This window comes from Scylla paramamosain, chromosome 25, assembly GCF_035594125.1.
Source record: "Scylla paramamosain isolate STU-SP2022 chromosome 25, ASM3559412v1, whole genome shotgun sequence".
Lineage (NCBI taxonomy): Eukaryota > Metazoa > Arthropoda > Malacostraca > Decapoda > Portunidae > Scylla > Scylla paramamosain.
This window is the reverse complement of record NC_087175.1, coordinates 44127-66944: the sequence shown is the minus strand read 5'-3', so window position 1 is coordinate 66944 and position 22818 is coordinate 44127. Positions and strand designations below refer to the sequence as shown.

The window sequence follows — 22818 nt, the reverse complement described above, 5'->3', positions numbered from 1 at the left end:
GTATGTAATTCGAGGTTAAAATGGCTCAAATCTGACCCAACAGCAGGCCATAAGTGAAGGTGTTCCTCAAGACAGGGAGGGGGGGGAGCAATGAATAGGGGAGGGGCTATAAACTATTGGGGGGATATTAATTAATGACGCATCCAGTTTAGCGTGTGTGTATATTTCGCGTTGTGATAATTTAAAGGTTTTCTCGCGTTTTTATCTTTATTTATTGATTGATTTTATTTATTTATTTTATTTTTTTGGCAGGTGTTATATTTGTTGAGTGTTTTAAGTAACTGTGGCTCATTGCATCAAAACTCCATTCATTACCTTCGTGGGAAGGTTCAATTTGGCAAGGTTTTATTTCGCATTTTGGGTTTTATAGTAAATTATGCATTTTCTCATATTTTTCTTTGCTGGTATTGTCCCTTCCACGCCATATATGACTGGAAAGTTGGGGGCGCCTTCCCCCCCCCCCACCCTCCACTGCTACGTTTTTTTCTTAATCAGTCAGTCAACCAATCAATCAATCCCTTCATGAATCATACCCATTTCCAGGTGTCACCACCACCCATAGATCTCTCATTCTGTCATGTATGAACAAGTGCTAAGGGCAAGCTGAACAAGTACAAAGGGCAAGCCAGCTGTCTCTTTTAATATTCTTGCCTGAAATAACATTACAAATGAGGGTCTATTAATCATCCATTAAATAATCCATTTTTATTGCTTTCTCATTCTTCTTGCTCTGTGTATTGTTAAATTGGATGGTTATATCATTGTCCCTTCCTGTGTTTTAGTGTGCCATTACCTGTCCTCTCTTCCAGCTGATATTTAGTTTGTACTAAAATAGACTGGCATAACTTTACAATTTATACACAAATAACAACATAAACCAATAATGCATTGATATTATGCATGATAGGAGTGGACATTTCCACTCTACATCATTAATGAATGCATGATGAGACGCACACTATTACAAAGCTAATGAGTTCAATACAAACACTCAATAACAATTTCAATAACTTTATTAAAAATAGCAATCTTTATAAATCATGAAACCAACATCAAATGCACAATAATGCAAACACTTTTTACACACACACTCTTTAATGATATTTCCTAATATACAGTATAATTCCAAACAGAGAGAGAGAGAGAGAGAGAGAGAGAGAGAGAGAGAGAGAGAGAGAGAGAGAGAGAGAGAGAGAGAGAGAGAGAGAGAGAGAGAGAGAGTGATGAACTACCTGGGGTCATAAATGCAAAGTACAGGTATCAGTCAGGCAAAGCATAGTGCTTGCCTGTCTCATATGGAATGTAAAAACATGGCTTCATATCATTCCAGACCTGGGATTATGGCCAAAAGTTACCAAGCAGTGCTGAGCAAAATCCAGTAGAGTAATATTCAGTATCATTGAATTACTGACAAAGTAAAGATCATTATGTGCAATGATACTCACTACCTAGGAGCATTTCAGGTTACTACCAAGAGTCTGACCATGCTGGCAGGGATGGTTAGGCTACAACACATTACATACTTCTCCATTCAAATCAGTCAGCTGATTAAATGGTGAGTTAAACCATTTTGATCATCTAAATCATATTAAGGCATTGGATGAGACCTGGACAGCTTGGGTCAACACCATACATAGGTACTCCACTACTCTGTGGGAGACACTTGATTGTGGCAAGAGTCATCACAATACCAAACACCATCCTTGACAAAGCACAGCATGGCCCACTCATCCACAGGAACCAATACAATTTCAAGTCTACATAGACAAAAAAATGTTCATGAATTAAATGCAATATTGTAAGTTTTAAATGTTATGTGGTACCTTAGATAGATGGACAGGTCACTTGAGAAGAGAAAATAAGAAATGTCTTAGGAAGAGTATTTTGTCATATGTATGAATATATATGACTGTATGACATAGATGACTGGTGAAGTAGATTTTGTCCCTTATCAGAGTGGTTGTGTAGCTGAAACAAATTAATGATTATCAAAACAGAGACACATTTGAGCTGATTGGTGAATTACAGTTTCAGAGTGGATACGGCATACACTGGGATGATAAAACTACTGCAGTCATAAAGTAGATGAAAAAATACTGTGGGGAGGAATGTAAAGCAGTAAAATATGCAAAAAGAAAGAAAGAAAGAAAGAAAGAAAGAAAGAAAGAAAGAGAGAGAGAGAGAGAGAGAGAGAGAGAGAGAGAGAGAGAGAGAGAGAGAGAGAGAGAGAGAGAGAGAGAGAGAGAGAGAGAGAGAGAGAGAGAGAGAGAGAGAGAGAGAGAGAGAGAGAGAGAGAGAGAGAGAGAGAGAGAGAGAGAGAGAGAGAGAGAGAGAGAGAGAGAGAGAGAGAGAGAGAGAGAGAGAGAGAGAGAGAGAGAGAGAGAGAATGATGTGACATGACATCTTTAAGTACAAATGAGTATATAGTAACCATACACTGATACTTGTCCCCTTATACAGTGATAAGTTTACCCAAACACAATGGACACGGATGGAACTTTTGGAGGCTAAAGTGCTCCAGGTGACTGGTGGACTCCATTTCATTGCGGAGGTCCAGGATTCTCTGCACAGTTGGGCTTTTGGTGTCAGTGGAAGTGGTGGCAGTGTGGCAGCAGTAACAGTTTTGGTTTTTCTATGGGCAAGTTCTGTAGGATTCATATTCTGCCTCCTCATGAGGGACATCAGTGTGAAGGGTCAACAGAGCATCAATTCCCTCCTCAGGCAAAGAATGATGGATGCAATTTTCTGTTTCTTGTTGTTGCTCCACCTTTTCAGAGTGCTTGAGGCGCTCGTCAGCCAGCTTTCCACTGCTGGTGGGTGTCTCAGACTCACTGGTTCCTGTTCCACATCAAGAGTGTTAGCAGATGCCACTTGTATTTCATCTACTTAGTACATTACATCATTACATAAATAACTGGTGTTATCTGATATTAAAGTGCTAATGAGCAACATGCCACAGAAATCTGTTTATTTCAAGAAAATTATGAAGATAATAATAATGTTTCGTTGCACTTCATAAGATGGCTCAGTTTTTACTACTCACCAACACTGCTAAAGATAGCAACTGGACTCTTAAGGACGCTGCTTATCTTCTCGAGCTGCTGAAGGTCATGATCTGCTTCCTTTTCCTGCACCAGCTTTGATATCAAATCCTGCAGGAAACAACTGTGTTAATTCACATTTTGAATAAATCTAATAGATGAAATTTCACTTACAACACCTTATGTGTCTCTGGTGACTCATGGAGGACAGATACATCACCTGAGAGTAAATGGTCAGTGAAGAAGTTGACCCTTGATCCTGGCTAATCACATTAAGTACATTAAACACTCCTGTTAACTAATAAATGAGGGATAGATTTCTCTGGAAGGTTACATTACACTACTTCCCTGGCATTTGAAAACATTTTGCTCTACATGAACTCATATGGAAGCTTTACTGCAACATTAAATCTCAGCTAGATGCCAGATGGTGTAGCCTCCATCACAGAGCAAGGTAATGATATGAAGGCTTAGTACTTTGGTCAACACCTGAATAAGAACCGTTTGAGATGCAGCAGAGATCACTAACCTGCCAGCAATTGAATAAGAAGTGTGTGAGATGCAGCAGAGATCACTAACCTGCCAGCAATTGAATAAGAAGTGTGTGAGATGCAGCAGAAATCACTAATCTGCCATGACATGAATAAGAAGTGTGTGAGATGCAAAAGAGAGCACTAACCTGCAGAGTGGTTTTGCTTCATTTCCTCTCATTCATGATGGAGGCTGGCAAGGTCTAACTCGCGTTCTCGAGCTTGTTGCTTCATCACTCCTCGCTGCAACTGGTAGATGGTGATGTAGTCACCTGAAGAAGGATAAAATTCTTCATTAAAAGACCAAGGAAATGGCATACAGTAAACAGTAAACACTTCCTCCACTTCACTTTTACAGATGATTCAAATGAGCAAAAAACATGCATACACCGATGGACTCTGTCTCCTCATGCACTACAGCATGCTTAAGCTGCTACTTCCTGTCACTTAGCTCAGCCACCTCCTTCATGCTGCAAGTTAACCTGCTCTCCAGGACCCTGTGAGCCTCCTGCAGTTGTTGCAGCTTCTGTTAAAGCTCAGTTCCTCCCAATCCTGTTGTTTCTCCTGATAAAACAATAAGTTTGTTTCTCTCAACTTTTCTTAATACAGCCTCAATAAACAAATCCAATAACAATGCTTTTATTTTGTTATTAATTCAAAAAATTGAGCAACAGTGAGGAAAAATTATTTGCTTTATTATTAGAGAATATAAACTTTCTTACCTTTTGGTTCAGTTATGACATCTTCAGACAACTTTTCATGAGCAAGAGATTCTCCCAGCAGTTTGTTATACTTATCCCTCTCACAGTCTAGCTGAACCTGAAGACTGCTGCACTCACTCTCCAACCTGCTAACCTCAGATGTCAGTGTAGCCACTTGACCCAGCAATTTCCCCTTGGTATCTGTACCTGGAGGTGAAAAATTGATGCAACAGAGGGCCAGACAAGAATGACCAATGGAAGTAATTAGACGTAATGTAAGAAGTGGGTATAAGACTAAGGGAAATAGAAGGGCAATGGAGAGAGGGTTAGATGCACCAGAAATGTCTGTGGAGCCAGGAAAAATTTTAACTTGTAACAGAGATAACTAAGAGCAACTGTGAATGAATAAATGTGATGTAGCCTCGACCCATGACTGGGAAAATGCAAAAGCAGCACCTCAGACACCAGGACCATGATGACTGGCAGCTCCCAAAATTAGCTGCTGGCTTTTGTACTCCTAGTCACCACAGGAGGCTCATCCACAGCTAATCCTATCAGCTGATCATCTTGGGTGAAGTAATTGTTTATCAGTCTGGCTGTTGAGTCCTGATGCAGAGATGTGTGTGTGTGTGTGTGTGTGTGTGTGTGTGTGTGTGTGTGTGTGTGTGTGTGTGTGTGTGTGTGTGTGCACTTTGGAAAGCCTCCCTCCAAGGAGAATGTCAGTTTGATATACAAATATATATTCATGTGGATGGTAGCTCACATTTAGCTTCTGAGTTCTCACATGAAGACATGCCATCCTTGTCTTTTTCCTCTGAGGGAGTGACTTTATACTCTGTGATAAGTGCATGCAGCTCACTATTCTGTCTTGTGACGTTTTTTATTTCTATCTGTGAAAGACACAAGAAGGCAGTAAGTTAACTTGTTTAACATGCCACATCATTTTATATATATTATGCCAAGTTTAAACAGGAAAGCCTCACCAGAAGCATCAACTAAAGACCAAAGTGATTAACAAATCTTTCACTTTACCACCCTTAATGACAAAAGCTGATGATGTCCATATCCTGCATTTTTACACCTTCATGATTCCATTAGATTACATTAGATTACATTAGAACAGTATGTGACCAATGACGTCTCCATTCTACATTGCCATGACAAGAATACAGGGCTTTACTGAACATAAACCAAGGACGCCTCCATTCTACATTGCCATGACAAGAATACGGGGCTTTACTGAACATAAACCAAGGACGCCTCCATTCTACATTGCCATGACAAGAATACAGGGCTTTACTGAACATAAACCAATGACGCCTCCATTCTACATTGCCATGACAAGAATACAGGGCTTTACTGAACATAAACCAAGGATTCCCTCCTCCTCTCTCTAAGGGTTAGGGTTCTCTCAACAGTTACAGCGTGGTGTGAGAGATGCAGTGCTGTCAAGGCTTTACTATTTACAGGAAGCAACACACCAATAAATAAATGTTACTTTGGAAATGAAACTGAATAATCAAAGGCTTTATATCTCATGAACTTCCCTTCTTTAATAAACTGTCTTCAAGCTGACAGACTCCAGTAGTATTGCATCTTAGGAATATTCTACAGCTGATTTCATAATAACTGCTCTCTAAAACTGACTACATGCCTCCTTCCCTGCCTCCTACAGACTCTACTCAACAATTGTTGCTATTCTGTTCATGCTGGTGTGACAGTTAACCAGTATATTAATTCCTTAGTTATGTACACTCTAGAATGGTGGTTCATTTTATCTACCAGTGATTTGAATTCCCAGCTTCTAAGTATTACATTATTATTTGTTGATTGGTACCATTTGTATGCAATCAGAGAAAGATTTCAATATAAAAACATATCCATGTTACTGTTACCTTTCAGAATGTAAACCAAAATGAAAGCTATGTAAATTCTTACTTTAGATTATGTTGTCATTTCATTGAATGATGTAATTTCTTGGTTCTTGTGCTTCTTCAAATGCAGTCCCTTGTCTGGTTTCTCTGTCAATTCTAATTTCTTATTGCTCTGTGGAAAAACAAAGTGTAAATGTTTAGGATGAACTGATTCAATAATATTGCTTTCACAATTTCAATATTGTTCACAATTTCTGCAGGAAGTTTACTCCATATATTTACTATACGATTAAAGAAAAAATGTTTGGCCTTGTGGGATTTAAAACGTTTGGGTATAATCTTGAATCTATTATTTCTTGTTAGGTAGAATGAAGGAGGAGGAGGAGGAGGAGGAGGAGGAGGAGGAGGAGGAGGAGGAGGAGGAGGAGGAGGAGGAGGAGGAGGAGGAGGAGGAGGAGGAGGAGGAGGAGGAGGAGGAGGAGGAGGAGGAGGAGGAGGAGGGAGAAACAAAGATAGGAGGGAAGGAAGAAAGGAAGAAAAGGGAATAAGAGAGAGAGAGAGAGAGAGAGAGAGAGAGAGAGAGAGAGAGAGAGAGAGAGAGAGAGAGAGAGAGAGAGAGAGAGAGAGAGAGAGAGAGAGAGAGAGAGAGAGAGAGAGAGAGAGAGAGAGAGAGAGAGAGAGAGAGAGAGAGAGAGAGAGAGAGAGAGAGAGAGAGAGGAGTTGGTAAGGAAAATTATTACAATGGTCCAAGGTGAAGAACAGGGACTGGAATGAGAAGTGGAAGAAGCATATAGAATTGGAAAATATAGTGAAGGAGGTAAAAGACCATTAAAAGTGAGAATGAGATCCCAAGTTACAGTAAAGGAGATCCTAGTGAGAACTGGGAAGCTTGCTGAAAATTCAGAATACAAGAATATTTGGGTAAAAAAGAGATATGAACTTGGAAGAAAGGGAAAAAGAGAAGGATCTGAGGAATGAAGCCAAGCAAAAAAAACGAGAGAAGTACAGAGACCGAGAAGCAGAAATTTTATTGGAGGGTACTAGATATGAAACTAAGGAAATGGTATATTCAGGAAAGGGAACAAGAAATGAAAGAACCACAACAGCAGACAGACAAATTGCATGTGGTGGGAGAAGTAGTATATTAAGAGTAATATATACAAAACAAACTTCATGTAAACAAATAAAATTTTCAGAAAACTTGTCACACAAAACCTTATTAACAACTCACCTTCTCCTTCTGCGGCATTTCCTTCCTTCTTATCTTTCTCCTTTCCTTCTCCATCTTCCTCCTCCTCCTCCTCCTCCTCTCCTTCCTCTTTCTTTCCACCTTCCTCCTCCTCTTGTGACTCTTAACTCTCTTCCTCCTCGTCCTCCTCTTCCCCTGTGCTTCCCTCCTCTGAAAGAAAAGACTTGTTTAAAAAGCAAGAAAATATAGTAGTAATAGTAAAAAAAAGTCAATGAAATGAAAGTTTATACACATATGAAATTAGTGAAAATTTGACACCAAACATTCTCTATCTGTAACATTACATCAGAATGACGAGAACACAAGATATGAAAAGTGAAAGGGAATGATGTATATAACAAAGAAAAACATTGTATAATGACATATGACAGGAAAATAATCTTGTATACTTGTCCCTTAAATACTTGCTTCCTTGTATATTAACTCCCAAAATGCTCATTCCTTGTACTCTCATTTTCAAAACACCTCTTCCTTATATATTGTCACTCAAACACTCCTTTCTTGTACACTTATTCCCAAATCATTCCTGTCTTCCTGTATTCTCATTCTCCAAACACTCCTGCCTCTGCACACCCAGTTCCTCAAAACATTTCTTCATTGTTTACTCATTCCCCAAACACACCAACTTTCTTGTATACTTAGCTCTCAAAAGATGCATTTTTAAACATCCATAACTCCTTTTATTTTCATTCCCCAAACACTCCTGGCTGTGCACACTCCAGCACGTTAACACCACACACACATTCACACTCTTAATATCATCTGTCAGCCCCTAGTGGAAAGGGACAATCTTGTGGCCCACCATACTACACCTCAGGAGGTCAGACACAGCATTCAGTTAACAAAAAATCACATTAACACCCACTCCCCACAGAACATAGTAACACAAAATCAGATTAACACTCACCCCAACGTCACATTCACAAGACAAGTTCTCATCCCACAGCCGTAAACTGTTTGCGGCCACCTACGAGGACCTTGCCAAGAAGATGCTTGCCTACACAACCCCAACGGACACAGCTCTGTACCGGCGCATCCCGGCTAACACGACAGGCCTCGCCAGCATCCTCTTCTTCATCGAGCGACTCCAGAGGTGCTACATACCCACGGGGGAGAAGCCTGTTAGCATGGGAGTTGCTGCTGGCTGGTACATGTTGTCAGCTCTCCTACAACAAGGTGAGGACCTGTTGAGGTGTAAGACTGGTCAGTTCAAGTGTTGGAGCATTTAGTGTTTGGTAAGATGGCTGGTACATGTTGCCAGCCCTCCTACAGCAGGGTGAGGACCTGTTGGGGTATGAGACTAAGTTGAATGCAAGGGTAGTGGTGTTTAATGTTTGATAAGATGGGAATACAGAAAGACAGTTATTAAAGGATAGATTTAAAACTGGGAAACTTTACATGATACCTGGTGTATTTTCATAATTGAGCTGATATTAACTTGAATTAGTTCTGGCATGAGCAATATAAGCAAGTGGTGTTAATATGACTGATATGGATATCAAGTAATGTATTTAATTTTATCAGTAGTTCTCTTCATATGATGATATCAACAGTTTTCTTAGTAAGATATGAGATATAAATCTTTTAGAAATGATGAGAAAACTCTTAAATTGCATTTTCATCTCTGAAACATTTTAAAATGGTCTTTTCTACATTTTTTAATTTAAAAAGATGTGTTACTTTCAAAGATTTTAAATTGCCTTTGTATCATCCTCCATGTCTTAAAATTGCCTTTTCATGGCATCTTTCCCTCCTCCTCTTCCTCCTGCAGGCTCCAACACCTACCCAATCAGCAGTGCAGCACGGGTAATCTACTGGGTTGGCTACAGTGTGTCCCTCATTGTGTACACATCATACTCTGCCACACTGGTCTCACATTTTGCTGTGGAGCAGCCTGCACCTCTGCCATTCAGCAACCTGCGGGACCTGTCTAGGCAGTCAGGCTGGGATGCTGGATGCAACAACAATGACCTCTTCCAAGTGACAGCCTCGGTGGGTCCTTGGCTTCTTGCTGTGTGAACTGATATACCATCCAGTGGCTGAGAGTTGAGGAGAGAGAGAGAGAGAGAGAGAGAGAGAGAGAGAGAGAGAGAGAGAGAGAGAGAGAGAGAGAGAGAGAGAGAGAGAGAGAGAGAGAGAGAGAGAGAGAGAGAGAGAGAGAGAGAGAGAGAGAGAGAGAGAGAGAGAGAGAGAGAGAGAGAGAGAGAGAGAGAGAGAGAGAGAGAGAGAGAGAGAGAGAGAGAGAGAATTTTGTTCAGTGCCAGATTTAGGAGTCCACAAAAAGACCAGCTGCCCAGGAGCCTCCACAATCTGGGGTCTCCACAATCTGAGGAGTCTCCCACATAAATACTCTGTAAGTGAAAGAAACTTAAATTAATCAAACACTAGTTTTCTATGAACTAAATATTTTTTTTATTACTATCAAAATAACCACTTGTTTCATTTACACTAAATAAATATGTTCCTTTCACTATAATATATTATATGTATTAAAAACTGCATGGAATACAGATACAAAAATATTAATATAAATATTTCAGGTAGATGGCCTCCACACTCAGGCTGCTCACAGGCCTCCACAGACACAAATCCAGCCCTTGATTTGTAAATTAATTATTTTATTTAATTATTTATTTTTCCTTTGTAAGAGGAGCACTGCCTTAGGGAGGGAGAGAGAGAAAGAGAATAAAAAAAAAAAAAACAGATGCCATTTCTTTAAGAAATGGCATCTGTAATAATAATCTGTTATATGCCATAATAAATTATGGCATATAACATAAAATGTTATATGCCATTTGATAACAGTTTTCTATAGATCTAAGTGTAACTCAGTAAGTTTGTAACACAATCTCCCTCTCCTAAATCCAAATTGCTTTATTATCACTGGGAGAGGCTGGGATGGACTGGGAGAGGCTGGAATGCACTGAGAGAGGCTGGGATGGACTGGGAGAGGCTGGGATGGACTGGGAGAGGCTGGAATGCACTGAGAGAGGCTGGGATGGACTGGGAGAAGCTAGGATGCACTGGGAGAGGCTGGGATGGACTGGGAGAGGCTGGGATGGACTGGGAGAGGCTGGAATGCACTGAGAGAGGCTGGGATGGACTGAAATGCACTGGGAGAGGCTGGGATGGACTGGGAGAGTCTAGGATGCACTGGGAGAGGCTGGGATGGACTGGGAGAGGCTGGAATGCACTGAGAGAGGCTGGGATGGACTGGGAGAGGCTGGGATGGACTGGGAGAGGCTGGAATGCACTGAGAGAGGCTGGGATGGACTGGGAGAGGCTAGGATGCACTGGGAGAGGCTGGGATGAAAAGGCTGGGGCTGGGGCTGAGGCTGGGGGAAAAGGTCAAGAATGTTGGGTGTATCTCCAAGACAGTCAGGAATACGAGTAGGGTGTTGCACCAATTGCTCTAGGTCATGGAGGATAGCAAAGTTGTAGGCTAGTTCACCAGGATGGTCAGTGAAGGGAGAGGAAAGCCAAAGCTGGTGGTGAACATTGAAGTCTCCAAGAATGGAGATCTCTGCAAAAGGGAAGAGGGTCAGAATGTGCTCCACTTTGGAAGTTAAGTAGTTAAAGAATTTCTTATAATCAGAGGAGTTAGGTGAGAGGTATACAGCACAGATAAATTTAGTATGAGAGTGACTCTGTAGTCGTAGCCAGATGGTGGAAAACTCAGAAGATTCAAGAGCGTGGGCACGAGAGCAGGTTAAATCATTGCGCACATAAACGCAGCATCCAGCTTTGGACTGAAAATGAGGATAGAGAAAGTAAGAGGGAACAGAAAAGGAGCTACTGTCAGTTGCCTCAGACACCTGAGTTTCAGTGAGGAAAAGAAGATGAGGTTTAGAAGAGGAGAGGTGGTGTTCTACAGATTGAAAATTAGATCTTTGACTGCGAATGTTGCAGAAGTTAATGAAGAAAAAGTTGAGGGGGGTGTCAAGACACTTAGGGTCTTTGACAGAAAGGCAGTCTGACCTGGGGACATTTATGGTCCCCTCCCCAGATGGGGACTACGAGGCTGGTGTAGGAGTCGCCACGATGATTTTAAAATTTTTGAGTGAAGGGTGTGTGTGTTATTAGGTGCTTGTAGTTTTGTGTGGAGGAAGAGAGTTGTCTTTAGAGGGCAGGCTATGACTGCCCCCTTGTGTTGTGAGACACAAAGGGAAACGTTCAGCGAGGTCACAGCTGGGTTTAATGATAAGTTCACAGCACCCCCTGAACAGTGCTTTAGACCTCACTGGTAGTAATTATCATTTAGGCAGATGTCTACTGCCTCCTCATATATATATATATATATATATATATATATATATATATATATATATATATATATATATATATATATATATATATATATACCCAGCCAACATTGGATAATGGGAGGCATGTGGGTGTTTTGTGGGCTACTTTATGGGTCCCATGTGGGCTACCCACATTACTGTAAAACACAGGTTGTTCTTGGAGATTTAAACTTTTTGCATTTATAAATATTCATTCACATGACAGTAAAGATTCATTTTACTAACATGCCAGTTTCTCTTAAACCAAGCAATTTACGTGTAATCTTATCTTACAAATGGCTTGAGGCATTCTCTAACCCTCTTGGAAAGTTGACAGATATAAGTAATACTGCTAATTTTCATTGAAATATTAAAAGAAAATTAAATAAATAAATAAATAAATAAAATAAATAAATAAATAAATAAATAAAAATCTTTTGGTTCAGTGATGTTCCTCATTTTTTGTCCAAGGTTCTAACCATACCTAAACTAACTTAACAACACCAAAACTAACCTAACCATACCTGCTGTAACCTAACCATACCTAAACTAACTTGACCACACCAAAACTAACCTAACCATACCTGCTGTAATCTAACCATACCTAAACTAACTTAACCACATCCAAACCTAACTACACCCAAACTAACCTAACTGTACTTGCTGTAACCTAACCATACCCAAAACTAACCTAACTACACCCAACCATATCAAACCTAACCTAACCATACCTAAACTCAAGGCAAGGTATGGCGTGTCTAGCCAGTGGTAGCCATAATTATTTCCTATTTTCATCAATAAGAAAAGGCATTGAATTCAATTTAAAAAAAAACTTTCAATTATTGTTAAAGGTTTGTAGAAAAGAATATATCAAGAGCTAGTGTTATTTCATAAGATAGGTAATGAAATACTGGCACATTAATAAAAGTGATATCAAGCCTCAATATACTGACATACGGTAATAACAGTGTAGTACCATCACAATCACCAGCACCACCACCTTACCATTTATATCACTAGACAACCACCTCTACACCGTACGTAATGTACTTTCCACATATAATGCATACCTTTGGGCAAATTGGTGTCAGCGGAGCATTGAATGAATGCCTCTTGGCACTTGCTGGGAGACTGGATGCCTTGGTAATCTGCAGGGATCACCACTTTTTAACACAGGCTAACTTCTTACTTTACACGTTATGGAAGGCATCAAGTATGGCTTCAAGCATTTTAAAGTATTCACAACATTGTCGAGTGCAATTTAAGATACCTTACTTCTGAACTGGTGTGAACCGCCAACGTACTGTTTACAGCACCCGCTGGGTTAAAACGTATGTTCACTTTTTAAATCTCTGAATTAAAGTATATTGCATTTTCAAGTTCAAAAATTAAAAATATTATTGCATAAAAATAATGCACTTTTCTTTCTCTTTCCACAAGTTACCTCCAGCAGATTATTAAAGGTAGGTGGAAATTTTATTTAGAGCATGATGAACCCAGCCGTTAGCAGGAAGGCGGCACAACAACGTCAGCGGCGCACCTACAGAGTGAGAAGAGATATTTTCGCTGAGTACGACGATGCTGAGTTACTGAAAAGATTCAGATTGGACCGTGCTGGTATTGTTGCAGTGACTGATATAGTGAGAGACAAGCTGCAAAGTAAAACTGAAAGAAATAGAGCCTTGACCCCTGAGATGGTGGCCATCACATTACGATATTTAGCCACAGGAAAAATGCAACAGTGCAGTTGTGATGATTTTGGAACAACGCAGCCCACTATCAGCCGTGCAATATCACAGACAATTGATGCACTGGCTGACCCAGAAGTAATCTGGCAGTTCGTGGCTTTCCCTCACACCCAGCGTGAAGTGCAGCAAAAACAGGCAGAGTTCATGCAAGTAACTCAGTTTCCCGGTGTTGTGGGAGTGATTGATGGTACTCATATAAGAATTGTGTCTCCTCATGTCGATGAACATGTATATGTGAACAGGAAACGCTATCACAGCATAAATGTGCAAGTAGTATTTGATGCTCACTATAAGATTCTTGACATTGTGGCAAGGTGGCCTGGCTCAGTCAACGATGCAAGAATACTAGATAAGTCAGCACTCAAACTGATGTTTGAGGAACAACATGTACCTGCAGGATGCTACCTTCCCGGGGACAGTGGCTATCCCTGTAAGCAGTGGCTCCTCACTCCTTACCTTCGCCCTCAAACTGTTGCACAAGCTAATTATAACAGGTGGGTTTATTTGTAAATAGTGTTCTGTTAGGTTTAGATATGCTTTGAACGAATCTAGTAGCTTTCTCCCCAGGGCCGCCCTCCCGCGTGTGCCCGCAGCCCCTACAAGAACCGGTCCCTGCCCCCTTTGGGCACGCTCTCCTCCCAAGGCTAAGTCCCCGGGGCGTGGCCGCCCAAACTAACCCCCTCCTCCCAACAGTTCCAGTACCTTACGATGCAGCCGAGGGGACTGACGCCACCACCACCACTGCCACCACCGCCACAACAAGGGTTATTCAAATGGGGAACATGCTTCAGGTGTTGCCCCAAGATGCCTCAGCCCCGCAGCCCCACTTCCCCATGATAGTGCAGGCAGGGAATGTCATACAGGTGAGAGAGAGAGAGAGAGAGAGAGAGAGAGAGAGAGAGAGAGAGAGAGAGAGAGAGAGAGAAAGTTTTTTACATACAGAAAGGAGAGACAGAGATAGAAAATCAATCTTACTACTACTACTACTACTACTACTACTTCTGAGCACCTCCTTCCTCTCAGGTTGTTCCAGCTGACAACACGCAGGTATTAGGGGCAGAAGTCGTTGGAGTTGGTCGGGTCATGCAAGTGGTCGGAGTCCCAGGCTTTCCCCCGACCCCAGCCCCAGACCCCTGCCCCAGCCACCCCTCTCCCTGTGACCCCTGCCCAGTCATCCCTCACCCCCTCCTGCCCCCCTGCGGTGCTGCCAGCGGGGGTGATGGGAGGTGGAGGTGGGCCACACACACCTGGGTTAGCTGTGGCTTGGCTTATCTCCCTCCTCAGCAGGTGAGAGAGAGAGAGAGTGTATATACATCTGTTGTTATTGTATTTATTTGTCTATATTTTCCTTACAGAGTGATTGATTGATTAAATGATATATATTGGTGTTAATATATACAGACAGACTGGTATATAGACATTCTGATATGTGATGGCCAGTCCATGGAGCACAAGGTCTTTGTGGACTAATGAATATTTTACACTAAGGTTTAAGACCAGTGTTTTATTCAGCTATCATGAAAAAAAAAAGAAAAAGACAGTACATAATTATTTAGTAAGTAATTCATAACTTTAACCCAATCAAATTATAGATACATGCAAAAAAGAATTATATCAATAACAAAAGTAAATAATAATAATAATAATAACTATTACAAATTACAAACAATTACATATGTTTATAATAGTAGAGCTGATTACAATTTGAAAACTAATAAATACAATGAATAATTACTTGTTAAGTGTTGTTTTATCAGTAATTTAAAGGAATGTAATGGTTTGTTTTTAACTGTGTCCGAGAGCCGGGTCCAGTGCTTGGTTCCTCGTGAGACGACACTCTGTTGGGCACGGGAGGTTCAGCAGAAGGGTGTCCTCAAGTTACCTGTCTGTCTTAACTGAATATCATGAGCCCGTGTCTCTTGTGTTTGTATTAAGAGCTTTGTATACAAACGCCAAGGTCTGGAATACAGTAATGTCTCCAGTTTCTAGGAGTTTAAGATCCACTGCTATGTTCGGACTTGTTACTGTTTGTCTTATTCCAAATTAGCTTTTTTGGGGCAAGAAATAATTTATGAGTGTAGGTTGCACTAGGAGAAAGAGAGAGAGAGAGAGAGAGAGAGAGAGAGAGAGAGAGAGAGAGAGAGAGAGAGAGAGAGAGAGAGAGAGAGAGAGAGAGAGAGAATGTTTGATATTATTATTATTATTATTATTATTATTATTATTATTATTATTATTATTATTATTATTATTATTATTACTGCTACATATTTCTCTCTCTCTCTCTCTCTCTCTCTCTCTCTCTCTCTCTCTCTCTCTCTCTCTCTCTCTCTCTCTCTCTCTCTCTCTCTCTCTCTCTCTCTCTCTCTCTCTCTCTCTCTCTCTCTCTCTCTCTCTTACAATAATAGTTTTACCCTTCTCTCTCATCCTCTCTCCCACTTCCACTCACTCACTCTCTCCCTCCTTTTGCAGCAAATCCCGAGGATCAACGAGGACATGGTGGACCCAGAGATTGCAGCAGCAGCAAGAGAGAGAGAGAGAAGCAAGAGAGGAGGGAGAGGAAGGAGAGGAGGAGGAGAGAGAGGGAGGCCAGGAGGGAGGCACGTCAGAGAGAGAGGGAGAGGAAGAGGTTGATTCTGTTACAACAACAACTGCAACAACAACAACAGTTAGTCAGTGAGGAGGGGGAGGGGCCGTCCTCTGATGCTGAGGATGAGGTATTGTTCAGGGTAAGTAGTAGTAGTAATGCATCATTTTTAAACTTTCCGAGATAATCTTATTTCAACAGGTAGAGATGAAAAAGTCCTCTAACTGACAAAAAAAAAAAACATTATCTATTTATTTTGTTATGTAGGCCAGCCAGCCGTGGGGGGACAAAACTTCAATAAAAGAGACTCTCTGAGGTGTGGCTCCCCAAAATAGAATTGCAAATGGTAGCCAGAATTTACATGAATACTGGAGGGTGCTGTCAGGCCAAACCAGCTCCCCATCTGTGCCTATGCAGTGTCTGGCCAGCCACTAGTGTGTTTTGGGGGCTCAGACCAGCAGATTCCCACTGTTTATTCACTGTTTGTGTTGATGCAATGTCTGGCCAGCCACTTGTGTGTTTTGGGGGCTCAGACCAGCAGATTCCCAGTGTTTATTCACTGTTTGTGTTGATGCAGTGTCTGGCCAGCCACTTGTGTGTTTTGGGGGCTCAGACCAGCAGATTCCCAGTGTTTATTCACTGTTTGTGTTGATTTAGTGTTTGGCCAGCCACTTGTGTGTTTTGGGGGCTCAGACCAGCAGATTCCCACTGTTTATTCACTGTTTGTGTTGATCTAGTGTTTGGCCAGCCACTTGTGTGTATGTAGGGGACTCAGACCAGCAGATTCCCACTGTTTATCCACTGTTTGTGTTGATGCAGTGTTTGGCCAGCCACTTGTGTGTTTTGGGGGCTCAGACCAGCAGATTCCTACTATTTATCCACTGTTTGTGTTGATCTAGTGTTTGGCCAGCCACTTGTGTCTATGTAGGGGATTCAGACCAGCAGATTCCCACTGTTTATCCACTGTTTGTGTTGATCTAGTGTTTGGCCAGCCAGTTGTGTGTTTTGGGGGCTCAGACCAGCAGATTCCCACTGTTTATTCACTGTTTGTGTTGATCTAGTGTTTGGCCAGCCACTTGTGTGTTTTGGGGGCTCAGACCAGCAGATTCTCACTGTTTATTCACTGTTTGTGTTGATCTAGTGTTTGGCCAGCCACTTGTGTGTATGTAGGGGACTCAGACCAGCAGATTCCCACTGTTTATCCATTGTTTGTGTTGATGCAGTGTTTAGCCAGCCACTTGTGTGTATGTAGGGGACTCAGACCAGCAGATTCCCACTGTTTATCCACTGTTTGTGTTGATGCAGTGTTTGGCCAGCCACTTGTGTGTATGTAGGGGACTCAGACCAGCAGATTCCCACTGTTTATTCACTGTTTGTGTTGATGCAGTATTTGGCCAGCCACTTGTGTGTATGTAGCGGACTCAGACCAGCAGATTCCCACTGTTTATCCACTGTTTGTGTTGATGCAGTGTTTGGCCAGCCACTTGTGTGTTTTGGGGGCTCAGACCAGCAGATTCCTACTATTTATCCACTGTTTGTGTTGATCTAGTGTTTGGCCAGCCACTTGTGTTTATGTAGGGGACTCAGACCAGCAGATTCCCACTGTTTATCCACTGTTTGTGTTGATCTAGTGTTTGGCCAGCCATTTGTGTGTTTTGGGGGCTCAGACCAGCAGATTCCCACTGTTTATTCACTGTTTGTGTTGATCTAGTGTTTGGCCAGCCACTAGTGTGTTTTGGGGGCTCAGACCAGCAGATTCTCACTGTTTATTCACTGTTTGTGTTGATCTAGTGTTTGGCCAGCCACTTGTGTGTATGTAGGGGACTCAGACCAGCAGATTCCCACTGTTTATTCACTGTTTGTGTTGATGCAGTATTTGGCCAGCCACTTGTGTGTATGTAGCGGACTCAGACCAGCAGATTCCCACTGTTTATCCACTGTTTGTGTTGATGCAGTGTTTGGCCAGCCACTTGTGTGTTTTGGGGGCTCAGACCAGCAGATTCCTACTATTTATCCACTGTTTGTGTTGATCTAGTGTTTGGCCAGCCACTTGTGTTTATGTAGGGGACTCAGACCAGCAGATTCCCACTGTTTATCCACTGTTTGTGTTGATCTAGTGTTTGGCCAGCCACTTGTGTGTATGTAGGGGACTCAGACCAGCAGATTCCCACTGTTTATTCACTGTTTGTGTTGATCTAGTGTTTGGCCAGCCACTTGTGTGTATGTAGGGGACTCAGACCAGCAGATTCCCACTGTTTATCCATTGTTTGTGTTGATGCAGTGTTTGGCCAGCCACTTGTGTGTATGTAGGGGACTCAGACCAGCAGATTCCCACTGTTTATCCACTGTTTGTGTTGATGCAGTGTTTGGCCAGCCACTTGTGTGTATGTAGGGGACTCAGACCAGCAGATTCCCACTGTTTATTCACTGTTTGTGTTGATGCAGTGTTTGGCCAGCCACTTGTGTGTATGTAGGGGACTCAGACCAGCAGATTCCCACTGTTTATCCACTGTTTGTGTTGATGCAGTGTTTGGCCAACCACTTGTGTGTTTTGGGGGCTCAGACCAGCAGATTCCTACTATTTATCCACTGTTTGTGTTGATCTAGTGTTTGGCCAGCCACTTGTGTTTATGTAGGGGACTCAGACCAGCAGATTCCCACTGTTTATCCACTGTTTGTGTTGATCTAGTGTTTGGCCAGCCACTTGTGTGTTTTGGGGGCTCAGACCAGCAGATTCCCACTGTTTATTCACTGTTTGTGTTGATCTAGTGTTTGGCCAGCCACTAGTGTGTTTTGGGGGCTCAGACCAGCAGATTCTCACTGTTTATTCACTGTTTGTGTTGATGCAGTGTTTGGCCAGCCACTTGTGTGTATGTAGGGGACTCAGACCAGCAGATTCCCACTGTTTATCCATTGTTTGTGTTGATGCAGTGTTTGGCCAGCCACTTGTGTGTATGTAGGGGACTGAGACAAGTTTATTTAATGTTCAGTGACCCGTTTGCAGGCACAGGGGTGTTGACGAGCTGGGTGTGCAGGAGACAGACAATTACAAAGGTTTACAGTTCAAATGGTACATGTATCTTCAAAATACAGATAATAAGTAGATAAATATTGAAATTAATATAGAGTACCATTCTTTATTTAACACTTAACCAAACTTAACCAACATACACACACACGCTAACTCAGACAGTTCCCTAACTACCTTACCATCCCGCAGGAGGCCATGTCGGAGGTGCCGGTGGTGGGGTCGCCAGTTCCGGAGTACGAGGTGGAGGAGGAAAAGGAAGAGGAGGACGAGGAGGAGGCACGGATAAGGAAGAAGAAAAGATTATTACCTGTAGCCCTCCCTCCAGCTGATAAGGGGATATTAAGGAGCCCTTCCTACAGGTGTGTCTGTCTACCTGTGTGTCTCTTTCTATCTCTCCTTTTCATTTTTCCAGTTTCCCATTATTTTCTCCACCCTCTCACTGTCTTTTCTCAGCCTCTCACAACCTATCACACCCTCTCCCAGCTATTCACAGCCACTCACAGCCTCTCTCTCACTCTATCTCATTCCCAGTGTATCCAGACCATTCCAGACTCACCCCAAACTGTCCCAAACTGTTGGGATGGACTTCCAGTCCATCCCAACTTCTCACAGCCTCTTCCAGCCTTTCACAGCCTCTCTCTCTCTCTCTCTCTCTCTCTCTCTCTCTCTCTCTCTCTCTCTCTCTCTCTCTCTCTCTCTCTCTCTCTCTCTCTCTCTCTCTCTCTCTCTCTCTCTCTCTCTCTCTCTCTCTCTCTCTCTCTCTCTCTCTCTCTCTCTCTCTCTCTCTCATTCCCAATGTATCCAGACCATCCCAGACTCACCCCAAACCATCTCCAAGACTCCCCTTCTCTCTTCCTCTCCTCTCCCTCTCTCTCCCTCCCCTCTCTCACTCTCCTAACTCTCCCCAGGAGAGTCCCCAGTGGTGAGCAGATGGTGATGCTGGAGATGATACTGGCATATTGAGTATTATAATTAGCCATAAACACTTGCTTGCTTACTTTCATGTCTACACAGGTTCGTTCGATGCAAGGAGTTGGCACAGGAGGCGTCCGAGGCTGTGTAGAGCGGCCGTCTGAACCTGGTGCCACAGCTTACTATGTTCAACAGGTGCGTGTGTGTGTGTGTGTGTGTGTGTGTGTGTGTGTGTGTGTGTGTGTGTGTGTGTGTTTTGTGTGGTCATTTCACTATCTATCTATCTGTTTAGTTTGTCTCCATCTGTCTGTCTTTCTGTCATTGGTCTGTCTGTCTGTCTGTGTATTGCAATGATTTTTCAGTTATGTATTTTATTTTTTATTCTTGTGTACTTGTGTCTGTCTGTATGTATGTATGTATCAGTCAGTGAGTCAGTCAGTCAGTCACTCAGTTAGTCAGTTAGTCAGTCATTCAGTCAGTCAGTTAGTCAGTCATTCAGTCAGTTAGTGAGTTAGTCAGTTAGTCAGTCTGTCAGTCACTCACACAGTGTTAATCCTCCTCTTCCTCCTCCTCCTCCTCCTCCTCCTCCTCCTCCTCCTCCTCCTCCTCCTCCTCCTCCTCCTCCTCCTCCTCCTCCTCCTCCTCCTCCTCCTCGTCCACCTCCTCCTCCTCCTCCTCCTCCTCCTCCTCCTCCTCCTCCTCCTCCTCCTCCTCCTCCTCCTGTTCCCCACCACCCCTGCCGAGAGGTGAGTGTATGTACGTGTGTGTGTGTGTGTGTGTGTGTGTGTGTAGTAATAATAGTAATGCTATGTACATATATAAATACTGTTAATATTATTGATAAAAAATATTGATGATGATGATGATGATGATTCAGTGGTGATTATGAAAATGTGCATTACAATATAGGGTAGATATTATTGTTATTACCTGTGTGTGTGTGTGTGTGTGTGTGTGTGTGTGTGTGTGTGTGTGTGTGTGTGTGTGTGTGTGTGTGTGTGTGTATGTGTGTGTGTGAGGAATAATTGAATAATTGAATAATTGATGCTCTCTCCTTTGCTATTCATTATATACATGGACAGATGCCTGAAGGAAGTGTGTGTAAGGGAGGATAAAGAGATCATGCTGGCCTATGCAGACGATGTCGCTGTCGTGACAGGAAGCCAACAAGATCTTCAAGAGGCCATGACAAGATGGAATGATGTTTTAAATAGGGAAGGAATGAGAATGAACAAACAAAAAACTTATTTACTAGTGGACAAGCAACAAGTGATGGTGTGGCTCTGAGCCACTGTAGTAGGGATGTTATGGTTTAAGTGTAGGAAGTTGCAAATGCTCACCTAACAATTGCACCTTAGTAGAAAAACACAAACAGGAAGTTTATGCAAGTTTTTATCCTTATATAAAATGTTGTATTGCATCAAACCTCCATACATTACTGTCTCTATCCAGTATGAGACCGGTGTTCAGGAAGCACAAGCATGTGCTGAATAACAAGAAGCCGGCATTGGTGAAGGTGACAACATTTCATCTATTTATACATACTTTTTATTATTAAAGCTTATCTTATAATTATTTCTGAAGAGATTGACTAATTTTTGTAGTATTTATGACTTAGAACTATGATAAAGCTATGAATTGATATAATTCCTGATTTGTTTTATCTTTTCATTATCCTTCCTTTGTTAATTGAGCATTTTATATTACTTAGCTTAAAAATGCAAGAACGGTTCAGAAGTATCCAACCTTGGGCTAAGGGCCAAAATTATGGTATCATTCAAAATGTCCTTCAAAGAAAGCCCTCTGTAATCCAACACACTTAGCCCATTAATCCTTCCATTTCTCATCAATTTGTTCAACATTCATATTTTTCCCTTATAGGGTTGAACAATTTTCATGGGTTCAGAGCAAAAGGCTTCCTCATTCCTCCCCAAGGTATTCTCGGATGGTAAGCAGGTTTGACTCTGGAGCAAACCTGACCAAGGGCTACTGCCCAAGGCTACAGAGGTTCCTCTCCCTGAGGCTGAATGCACCATGTGAGATGGTTCTGTTATGTGGATGAATGTCATGGTGGATAGCAGTGCCACCACATTCCTACAATCATCCATCACTCCACTGCTCAAACGCTTCTGCAACCAATGATAGGTATGCTGCCACATTCTGCATGGTCTCCTTGGCTCTCAGATAAGGATACTGTCAACAGGTTTGGGATTGCCAAAAAATCATAAGGAGCTATGTCTGAAAAGTCCAGAGAGAGAGAGAGAGAGAAAGAATGAGCAAGAGAAAGAGTAGGATGAAGCAAAGGAAGAGTCAAGAGGGAGGAAGAGAGAGTAGGACAAGAAAAAACAGAACAAATAAATCCCCTACACGTCTTGTCTCCATTCACACAAGCCATGAAAAGCTTGTCCATCCCTGAGTGCTCAGAAGCAGTGTTCCACTGATGATGTGGAAACTTGAGACACCCAATCATTTAATGGGCTTTAGTAGGTTTTGTCACCAGTCTTCTGTGTGTCACTGACTACATTTTGAAATTTTTATCTGTTCTATTTAATTTTGTGTGTATGTACACAATGTTTATGGTCAATAAACTATTTATAAAACTATTTATCTGTGTGAGTAAGATAAAAGCAGTTATTGTTATTATTATTATTATTATTATTATTATTATTATTATTATTATTATTATTATTATTATTATTACACATTTTCCTCCTTGTATTTAAATATTATTATTATTATTATTATTATTATTATTATTATTATCATGAATTGTTCTTGTTTATAAATAAAATACTGTAACTGATTATTATTTTTTTTATCATTCATTTAGACTCTCTCTCTCTCTCTCTCTCTCTCTCTCTCTCT

General features: G+C 41.8%; 1 protein-coding gene and 2 long non-coding RNA genes across 18 annotated transcripts; 1 reads left to right on the top strand and 2 right to left on the bottom strand.

The window, feature by feature from the left end:
- Positions 1–995: 995 nt before the first annotated feature.
- Positions 996–13030, bottom strand: LOC135113016 (uncharacterized). 15 transcript variants are annotated; one of them, XR_010274662.1, is made up of 11 exons: positions 12954–13030; positions 12749–12826; positions 9181–9434; positions 8303–8579; positions 7378–7545; positions 6211–6318; positions 5036–5162; positions 4294–4479; positions 3721–4135; positions 3044–3152; positions 996–2838 (listed from the first exon to the last, which is right to left on the bottom strand). XR_010274662.1 is itself a non-coding variant. In XM_064027937.1 (9 exons), exons 4-7 carry the CDS (start codon positions 7429–7431, stop codon positions 4101–4103), a joined length of 402 nt encoding a protein of 133 aa, XP_063884007.1. In that variant the 5' UTR covers positions 7432–7545; positions 8303–8579; positions 9181–9746; positions 12749–13013; the 3' UTR covers positions 996–2838; positions 3044–3152; positions 3721–4100. The 15 variants fall into 15 exon arrangements, 1 of the variants encoding a protein (XP_063884007.1); XR_010274660.1 differs by having other exon boundaries at positions 9181–9746; positions 12954–13015; XR_010274671.1 differs by having other exon boundaries at positions 3721–3843; positions 3960–4135; positions 9181–9746; positions 12749–13007.
- Positions 13031–13165: 135 nt separating this feature from the next.
- On the top strand, positions 13166–22756 carry LOC135113018 (uncharacterized). 2 transcript variants are annotated; one of them, XR_010274685.1, is made up of 7 exons: positions 13166–13920; positions 14120–14289; positions 14450–14713; positions 15896–16152; positions 19231–19400; positions 20056–20148; positions 21036–22756. It is a non-coding gene; the product is annotated as an uncharacterized LOC135113018 (long non-coding RNA). The 2 variants fall into 2 exon arrangements; XR_010274684.1 differs by having other exon boundaries at positions 20056–22756.
- Positions 19401–19727, bottom strand: LOC135113022 (uncharacterized). The gene is made up of 2 exons (XR_010274689.1): positions 19645–19727; positions 19401–19613 (listed from the first exon to the last, which is right to left on the bottom strand). It is a non-coding gene; the product is annotated as an uncharacterized LOC135113022 (long non-coding RNA).
- Positions 22757–22818: the final 62 nt, after the last annotated feature.

Bases quoted from the DNA above. Each gene is read 5' to 3' on its own strand.
- LOC135113016 (XM_064027937.1), bottom strand. From the start codon at position 7,431: ATGGAGAAGGAAAGGAGAAAGATAAGAAGGAAGGAAATGCCGCAGAAG. The intron at 4,480-5,035 runs GTGAGCTACCAT...TTTCACCTCCAG, and splicing joins TGAGAACTCAGAAGCTAAAT to GTACAGATACCAAGGGGAAA. The intron at 4,136-4,293 runs GTAAGAAAGTTT...TTGTTTTATCAG, and splicing joins TGTCATAACTGAACCAAAAG to GAGAAACAACAGGATTGGGA.